Raw genomic sequence first — 9,428 nt, forward strand, 5'->3', positions numbered from 1 at the left:
TTTCACTGACAATACTTATTAAAGATAATTTTAAGCGTGAAAACTGTCCATATTTTGGTGTCATGATATGTAAATTAAAAATTGTTATTTTACGGTGATAATCTTGTTTTCTTGTGCCCAATAATGCATAATTTCATTTGATAAACACGTTTAGATTGAATGGTAATTTATAATCAGTCACAAGAACGTCGAATCTGAATCACTTGAAAAAAACACGGGGGTGCTTAATTTTTTCCCAGGTGTATATTAACGCCTGTGTGCTGGAAGGTCTAATTCTCACAGTGAACTTAAGAAACAACCCTTGCTTTGATTTTTCAGTAAGAACGTGGTAACTTCTGTGTGCTGGACAATCTACACCTTCCTCTTGTGTGTAGTAAGCCTCTCCCGGGTCTATATTGCGGCCCATTTCCCTCATCAGTGTCTTCTAGGAATAATGTTAGGTAAGAAGAAAGTGTAAATTTTCTTCAATATGATACAAAAATTGTTTATAGGTAGTAAATTTGAAGATCTTTCGACGAATTTAAAAGTTGAGAATAGGGTTTCAACATTTCAATATTTTTTAGTTATTGTATATAAAATGAACAAAATTTTATTTCATTTTCAGGGTGCTTCCTTGCCTTCACGATGACCAAGCTTTCGATGGAGGATCTAAAACTGAGATATTACGTGATGGTAACAACGAGTTTATTTGTCAGTGCTTTGTCCACCTTCTGTGCTCTATGGGTACTAGGACTGAACCCTCTCTGGTCAGTGGACAGAGCCATGAAGTGGTGCGTCAAACAAGAATATGTACATCTGGACACCACTCCCTTCTTCTCTATGATGCGTTATTGTGGTTTCTTGTTAGGCTTAGGTATCGGTCTGAACAGCCCCTTCAACAAGGAAGCAGCCAAAATACACTTTACTCCAGTTATGAAGATCTGGATGATGGTTTTATCTATCGCGCTGTCAACGATGTCAGGCTGGATTCCTCTTCCCAACTCAAACGCCATGTTCTTCTATTTTTCAACATTTCTAATAAACATGTTCTTGCCAATATTGTTTGTGGCCCTTGTGCCTTATGGCATTATCAAAGGAAAGTCGATTTTTTATTGTTTGTCCGAACAATTAAAAAAGGAAGAATAAGAAATTTCATCATCGTAATGTTTCAAATTACTTAGGCAGCAATAAACAATTTAATATAAAAGTTGACATTTTTTCTTTAAATACTAGCAAAATAAAAACTTTAGATTTTCTGTAATAATACTCCAATCCAAGATATTATATTCAAACATGAAATACATTATAATATCATAACATTTTTATGATTATTAAGCTTGAAAAAAGTTATTTCTGGGTTTGTCAAAAATAACACGGATTGGATCAAAATGGTTTATCATAGATTACAATCCGATAAAGTACGTCTCCATGAAACACACTTACTGATTTTTTTCTCTAGTTTTCAGACTTGGATCTTCTACTTTTATTAATTAATACGTAACTCTATGTGCGAAATATTATAAGCAATGTTAAAAAGAACAACTTAGACATTATTTTACGTTTTAATTAGAAGTTTTCAATGAGAGTTAGGTGGTAGATTAAAGCTAAAAAGCCTGAATTTGTTTGCTAGTTTATTATAGCTTGCCAATTAATAATTATTGATAGACTAAATTTATTAATAATTGTTCCTTTTATATTCTGATAATACCATGTCATTAGATCGTGTGGGATATTATGCAAGTATTAAATCTAGGTTATTTTAAGATATTTTTAAAACTTGTCTTTAGAGTGTGTGGGAAGTAGTGCAGATAGTAAGTCTAAGTTATATGATGTTCTGTTTAAAAATCTATCATTTAGCCCGTGTGGTGCAGATAGTAAATTTAGTTTATTTTACGTTCCATTTAAAACCTGCCAATTATTTGTTTTGGGGATACAATGTTGATAAATAATGGTTATTTTACATCTTAATTCAACCATGAAATGTTATATTAAATAATGAAGGATAATTTCCTTTCTATTTGATGTTTTACTAAAGCGAGACTTGATTGCATCTGAATCTAGGTTTCATATTTAATATGCATACGTTTATTAAACGCAAAAGGGTTTTTCGTAGACCTAGTTGAATTAGACGATATTAACTATTCATTTTGTCGACAATTCTCATTCCATTGATATCTTTACATGTGTCTACATTATGGTAATCTAAGATAATCCTTTATAAATCGACTTAAAACATTAACTTCAAGTACAGTAAACTTAAAGTCAAGGAAATTAATTTCGACTATGATATAGTATATACAAATTGGTTTTGTTGTCATAGGATTATAAAAAATATTATTTATATTTTATTTTGTCTTTGACTCATGTTTGACTCTCTGACAAGTCTGATGATTTGAGGGGATAAATAATCAAGTTAGATAACGAGGACGTAACTATCCATAGTAAAAAGTATTGCGATATTATATGTTTATGTAGGTGCCAATTTTAAAGAATAAATTTTATACCATATATTTTATTTTTATTGTCGGTGTTTATTTACCCTCCGAATATCCACAATAGCTATTATCACAACCAACATACAATTATAACATAATGTGCCGACCATTGCTATATTTGTTGTGTCCCAACCGGCCTAATGAGCTCTGGTATTGAGCAAAGCGGGTCGTCGGCAATGGCCATAGCAGACGTAATGTAGTTGAAATACTGTTATAGATTTCAGACAAGTTTTTATCGTATGTATAGAGTAAAACTTTCGTTAATATCGTCACAACGTTTCACTAGGTTTACCTGGCGTCATTAGCTGAGATATAACAAGTGAGGCTAACGGAAATTTATTTAAGATAAAAACGTACTGACATCCTTTCAGTGTGCGTTTAAAGCCGCCAGTTGTATTGTTTGATTTGGTACCTTGTATTGTTGAATTATCTATAACTTTATGTTTAAAGCCGGTTGTATTGTTTGATTTAGCACCTTGTATTGTTGAATTATGTATAACTTTATGTTTAAAGCTGGTTGTATTGTTTGATTTGGCACCTTGTATTGTTGAATTATGAATAACTTTATTTTATTACAACTTTAATTGTCTATGTTAGTATTAATATCGTTTTTATTTTTCAGAATATTTATCAAATCTAATGTGATGTGTTATTTCTATTTATTCGCCTGTTAAGTCACTGTTTTATTTTTTTTACCTTAATCGCCTGTATTCTTATATTAGTGGAATTTTTTTATACAATAGATTCGACCTTTTAGTTCATTCTGGTTTTTAATATAACCAAAGAAGGGCGTTATGCCCACATGTCTATACAAATAAAAAGTATGTTTTCAAGTGGTATCAAATTATGCAAAATCATTTACTCTATGCCACTTCGTAACACAGAACCCCTTAAAACTGTATTTACTGTGTTTCCGTTTCAAGAGGCCCCCCAGTGGCACAGCGGTATGTCTGCGGACTTACAACGCTAGAAACTGGGTTTCGATACCCGTGGTGGACAGAGCACAGATAGCCCATTGTGCATAATTACAAACAAACAAACCGTTTCAAGAGAATAATATTGTGCACGTTTTGTAGGCATTCACAGATTCTTTCTTGTTTTGAATGAAACTACACTTTTTGAAGGAGAAAAATAATTCACAAATAAAAATTATAACATTTTATTGGAATCAAGATATTGTGAGCTATATTATTTTTACAATGCCGTATATGTAAAAGGTGGGTGTAACACAAAGAAATTAAGAAGATATACACAAAGGTGTGTGTAAAACAAACAAATTAGGAATTAGATACCCACGAAGGTAAATATAACTGAAACAAATTCAGAAGAAGGTACTCAGAAAGGTTCGTATAACTCAAACTTATCAAGTGTACGAATTTCTCAGACTGTTGTTAATCAGCTAATCTATAGATTACGAAATTCTTGACTTTGTATTTAGTAATTTAATACAATATCAAGTTTGCGAGGTTTTAGATTTTTATTAATTTTCTAAAATGTTGAGTATAAAAATCTCTTAGCATTTTTGTTAGTAATTTCGTGTGTATAATCAAATGTTCGCGCACTTTTAGGAGCCCCCTACGGACTGAAGGTCAAGGGTAGAATGTTTACAAGTATCGTTTTTAAGCTATGAAACGATCTTTCATCTCGAAGTAGGTGAGTTTTAAAACGTTCATGTTTGGAACGTGCTGAAAACCGTTTACAGACAGAATACAATATTTTTGTGTGTCGGACATCATTACGAATATCATTTGTGTTGGTAATATTTGTTCTTAAAAAACGCCTCTTATACTAAGTTAACCTGACGGTGTAAATAATGGGTTTATTTTAGTATACTGAGTTAATCTGGAGAATAAGTTTTAAGCTACATACGTGCATATGCATTAGATTGGATGTTACACTTTTTTCAACAGTTTACCGCTGCATTGGATTTTTTTTCCCACCCAACCATTATTTACTGAACCAGGTAGTTTTGTACCTGAAGTTTCGTTTAAACATGTGTTTAACAAGCACCAAGTACAAAGGAAGCCGCTCACGACAAAATCGCATATGTTATTTAGTAATAGCCACGTAAATCAAATTTCAATGACAAATAATCAACCTTTTAAATAGGTTATGGAGTTTCGCAACGTTTTATATAGTATATATGTCTAGGTTTTTGTACAAAATACCCAGCCGATTTTGATGTAGGCTTGTGAAAAAAAATATGAATAATAATTAAATACACACTCATTGTTTCAGCGAGGTACGAAAATCAGTAAAATAAATCATCACTCACAAGAATAGAGAAATCTACTATTGTACTTGTCTACTGTTAGAAAACTCACTGAAATAGTCCCAGAAAACCAGGTAAAGACAAAGTACGACAGCGAATTCGAGAAACAATGAAGAACAGCGAACTCCAAAACTGACGGATCCTCAACGTCTCAGTTTCCAATTAATGCGCTATAAGTTGTACAAATGATTTCCAATTAATGCGCATTAGTAAAAGACTGGATTTTTTCAATGGCGGAAAGTGAAGGACTCAGAAAAAGTATTCAAGTCGATAAAACAAAGGGGCTTGAATTAATTTTAAAACTATCCTATGACATACTCAATACTGCGTTCATTACTATTGTCTAGATTTTAGTAAAATATTCATAGGCGTTTTTTCTGTAGCGACTTGTAAACTATAATAAATAATAATAAGGCTGGAGACACTTTTATAAATATATACATTGTTTACTCTAATAAAACGAAGCATTTCTGACTAGTATAACGGTGCGTAAATGGCTTCTACATTTCTCTGATGCTTGAATGGCTTCGAAAAGCTTATGTTGGTAGCGAAGGAGAACTTGGGTGGAAATCTCAACTTTCAATAATCATCTTAAAAATAGCCATACAACCTTCGAAGGAGTTTGTTTAGTAGCTGTGCATAGATTTTAGTGCAAGTATACTTTGCTGTTTTTGCTGTAGGTTTCGAAGAAAACTTGGCCAGTAGCGACGAAAAACTGATAAAATATCTCCATCTCTTTTAAGAATCAACATAAAAATAGTCCTATGACCTGCACAGGAGTTTTTTAATAGGTTTGCCCATATTTGAATAAAATAATCATAGTTGTTGTTTTATGTATACTTGTGATACAACAACAATAATAATAATATGAAGAACAAAAAGGTGAATTTTGAATTTTGTCTAACAATCAACTTTTTTTTGGCTAATATCAGTATTTTAGCAGCCTTAGCCATTGAGACAGAAGGTCTTGAGGGTTGCTTCAAAAAGAAGTCTGGTTTCTAAGATGGTTTTTGCCCGTATGTTCTATTAGAATTTTTGTGAAATTTCTGAGTGAACCCTATTATGAATCACTATCGCGGTTCATGATACTGATTTAACCTGACATTGTTACCAATGTAGATAACTGATTTATTCTAATATACTGATTTAACCTGACATTGTTACCGATGTAGATAACTGATTTATTCTACTATACTGATTTAACCTGACGTTGTTACCGATGTAGATAAGTGATTTATTCTAATATATTGATTTAACCTGACATTGTTACCGATGTAGATAACTGATTTATTCTACTATACTGATTTAACCTGACATTGTTACCGATGTAGATAACTGATTTATTCTAATATACTGATGTAACCTGACATTGTTACCGATGTAGATAACTGATTTATTCTACTATACTGATTTAACCTGACGTTGTTACCGATGTAGATAACTAATCTATTTTAATATACTGATTTAACCTGACACGGTTTCCGATGCAAATAACTTGTTTATTGTGGTATGCTGAGTTAGTCTGACTCTTACCCTTGTAGATAACTGATTATTTTAACGTAACAGAACCCACTAATTTTTCTTGATTGAAAAACTTCAGACCAATTTAAAAGATACTTTTTTCAATAACTGTAGTTTCTTAAACTCAACTTCAAGCAGATTCAAGTGATAGTTGTCGTTCAGATTTTGTTACCGTATTGTTACTTAAAAAGTTTTCATTTCCATTCATTTATGCAAGTTTATGCATTTTGTTTAATGTTTATTTTTTGATTTAATGTACGTTCAAAAAGAAGTAGCGTAAAAATGATGATACGTTGTTAAAAGAAACAACCTATTTAGGAAGATACGTTCATTAAATGTCGACTTTGCATATTCTCTCAGTATAGAACAAAGTTATTTTGATTGATTAAAATGGCGAACGAAAGTAAACACCTGAAATTGAATTTCGTGCTACGTCTTCTAGTACACCGTAGCTAATTTTATCACCAGATCTAGTGTCTGTTGAACTGGAAAACTGTCTACTACTGTAGCGAACAGTTCGCTAATTGTTTTTAGTCCTTTCTTACGCTAAGGTGAGGAATTATAGATTTGATGAAAGATATAAAGCCTAAGAAAGAAGCAAATTTGCGTGGCTCGTAAGAGACTCAACTGATTAAGATCGGTGTTACCACGTGTATTGAATTAACTACAGTCAGTTAATTACTAGTTGATTAACGAAGTACTACAGTATTTGTTTATCCTGTTATTATACACTAAACTTGATCATTATGAAACTTTCAATTAAAATTAATGGTATGCTAAATGAAATTTCTCTCACAAGTTCCTATCTTTATTTACATTTCTCTAAAATAAACAGTATTTTTGTTCACAATATTTAAGTAAACTGTCAGAACCAAAGAATTTGCATAAATTCACTGATAAAGTAAATACAAATCTGACAAAAATTTGTTTTATGAATATTATAGTTGTCAGAAATTCGCTGTGCGGATATGAAAGTTCAACTAGTAATAAAAAGTCGTCTATCAGAAATCAAGTCATGTTAACATCAAATTAAAATTCCCCAGTGGCACAGCGGTATGTCTGCGGACTCACATCACTAGAAACCGGGTTTCGATAGCGGTGGTGGACAGAGCACAGATAGCCCCTTGTGTAGCTTTGTGCTTAAACTACGAATAAACAATTCTTTCAGGGTGGTATTGAGGATAGTGAAAATCTTTATACATATAAAAGTATTCTTTCGAAGTTTGGAAGTGAGGATCTCTAAAGGAAAACGAAACATTGTGAGTTATTTGTTTCTTATGCACTAAGACTCAACAAGTACCAGAAACACACTTATCTGGTTCTCGTTCAGCGAGATGTCTCTGTCGTCGAAGCGACAGTTCTTGGTTAAGGTATTATGACATACAATCTTAACTACAAATAGTTAAATATTATTTTGAGTTTTGTAAAACTTCTTGAGCTAGAAAATTTTAAAATCTAATTCTTTTTTCACCTAAAGTTTTTAAAATTCTATACATATATTTATTCTTACCTAATTAACTTTTATTTAAATTACTTCTCCAAATTAATTTCACCATGAGTATGAACCGCGGGAGATATATATTTACAAGAATCGTAGTTTCCATTAGAACTTAAACTCCATTATTTTGTAAACTAGAACATAAACTAAATAACTTTATCAGAAACTTGTTTAAGAAAAAAACTTTACCTTGTTCTATTCTAGTTTTCTAGAAAGTGTAATCAGCTTTCTTTGATGGAGAAGAGCTTTCTGATTGGCTTTTCCTACATCCCTTGCAGATCACGTGGTGATCTCCACAGTTATTTGAAGAAAAGTGGTGGAATATCTGCTGTATTTAAGATGTGGCACCAGTTTTTCACTAAGCAAGCCAGAAGAAAGTCATAGCAAACCCCGAAAGCTTCTGCGCCATAGAATAAAACTGGTAAGTAGCATTTAAATCATACTAGAAGTCTATTTGGCCTAAAAAGGGAACTCAGTTCATTGTGTAAGGTTCGTATTTATTAGGGGTAATGAAGGGAAGTCTACATTTTATAAAGGCTTTTATTAGTTGAAGACCCTCGATGGCTCAGTGGTAATCTTTTGTGTTTATAACACTAAAATTCGGGTTTCGATCTCTGCGACGGACACAGCTTAAATAGATAACGGTGTAGCCTTGCCCTAAAACAAATAAATATATTGAGTTCCTGCATCATGGATTTATCTGCAATGGCTATATTTAGTTGTTCATGGGTTTATCTATAGTGGCTGTATTTAGTTGTTCATGGGTTTATCTATAGTGGCTGTATTTCGTTGTTCATGGGTTTATCTATAGTGGCTGTATTTAGTTGTTCATGGGTTTATCTATAGTGGCTATATTTAGTTGTTCATGGGTTTATCTATAGTGGCTGTATTTAGTTGTTCATGGGTTTATCTATAGTGGCTATAGTTAGTTGTTCATGGGTTTATCTATAGTGACTGTATTTCGTTGTTCATGAATTCATCTTTAATGGGTATATTTTTTAAGTTCCTGTTTCTACATCATGGATTGATCTGTTGATATTTAACATTCTTATTACCTAAGAACTATGTATTTAGTTAGAGGAAAGTTCACTGACACATATTCACATATCTTACGCTGTTATAAACATTTTCATTTCATAGCATGCTATGCAGTAAAAACACAAAATGGGATCGAAAAAGAAAACCCCAGTGATATTGTAACCAGAACTTCAAAGCTGGCTACTTCTTTTATTTGATCACTCTGGGAGTGCATAAAGAAAAGTGGTGTCTCTTCATTACCAGTTACATCTATGTTGTCATGTCAACTATCATGTCTAAGAACGGGAGGTTATTTCTTGTTCTGTGTACAAGTAATTCGTGAACTCTGGAATCTTGTCACCATATGACGAATTAATCGTCAACATGTCCCGGGTCTTAGAGTGGCTGTTTTATTCTATGACTACAGTAAGTGTTGGAATTAAGTTGAGTTCTGTTATCGTCAGTTTCAAGTTGTTGACAGAATACCTATAATGTTACAAGATTAGGTAAGTAGTCCGGTACACCGATGCTGATGTCTTGTACTTTATTGTAATAGGTAAGTAATTCGGTACACCGATGCTGATGTCTTGTACTTTATTGTAATAGGTAAGTAGTTCGGTACACCGATGTTGATGTCTTGTACTTT

General features: G+C 32.4%; 2 protein-coding genes across 4 annotated transcripts in view; both read left to right on the forward strand.

The window, feature by feature from the left end:
• LOC106466080 (glucose-6-phosphatase 2-like) overlaps positions 1 to 2,494 on the forward strand; it is a 13,065-nt gene extending 10,571 nt beyond the window's left edge. The window contains exons 6-7 of one of the 2 annotated variants that reach the window (XM_013926324.2): positions 319 to 440; positions 605 to 2,494. In XM_013926324.2, coding sequence (XP_013781778.1) covers positions 319 to 440; positions 605 to 1,125 — 643 coding nt within the window. In that variant the 3' untranslated portion in view covers positions 1,126 to 2,494. Of the gene's footprint in view, positions 1 to 318; positions 441 to 604 lie in introns of those variants that run through there. The other variant, XM_022394035.1, reaches the window with a different exon arrangement.
• A 5,560-nt stretch (positions 2,495 to 8,054) lies between these two features.
• Positions 8,055 to 9,428, forward strand: part of LOC111087430 — a 14,054-nt gene continuing 12,680 nt past the window's right edge. For both annotated transcript variants that reach the window (XM_022394032.1, XM_022394033.1), the window contains exon 1: positions 8,055 to 8,186. The gene's annotated coding sequence lies outside the window, so the exon portion shown is untranslated. The remainder of the gene's footprint in view (positions 8,187 to 9,428) is intronic.

This window comes from Limulus polyphemus, unplaced genomic scaffold (assembly GCF_000517525.1).
Source record: "Limulus polyphemus unplaced genomic scaffold, Limulus_polyphemus-2.1.2 Scaffold2144, whole genome shotgun sequence".
Lineage (NCBI taxonomy): Eukaryota > Metazoa > Arthropoda > Merostomata > Xiphosura > Limulidae > Limulus > Limulus polyphemus.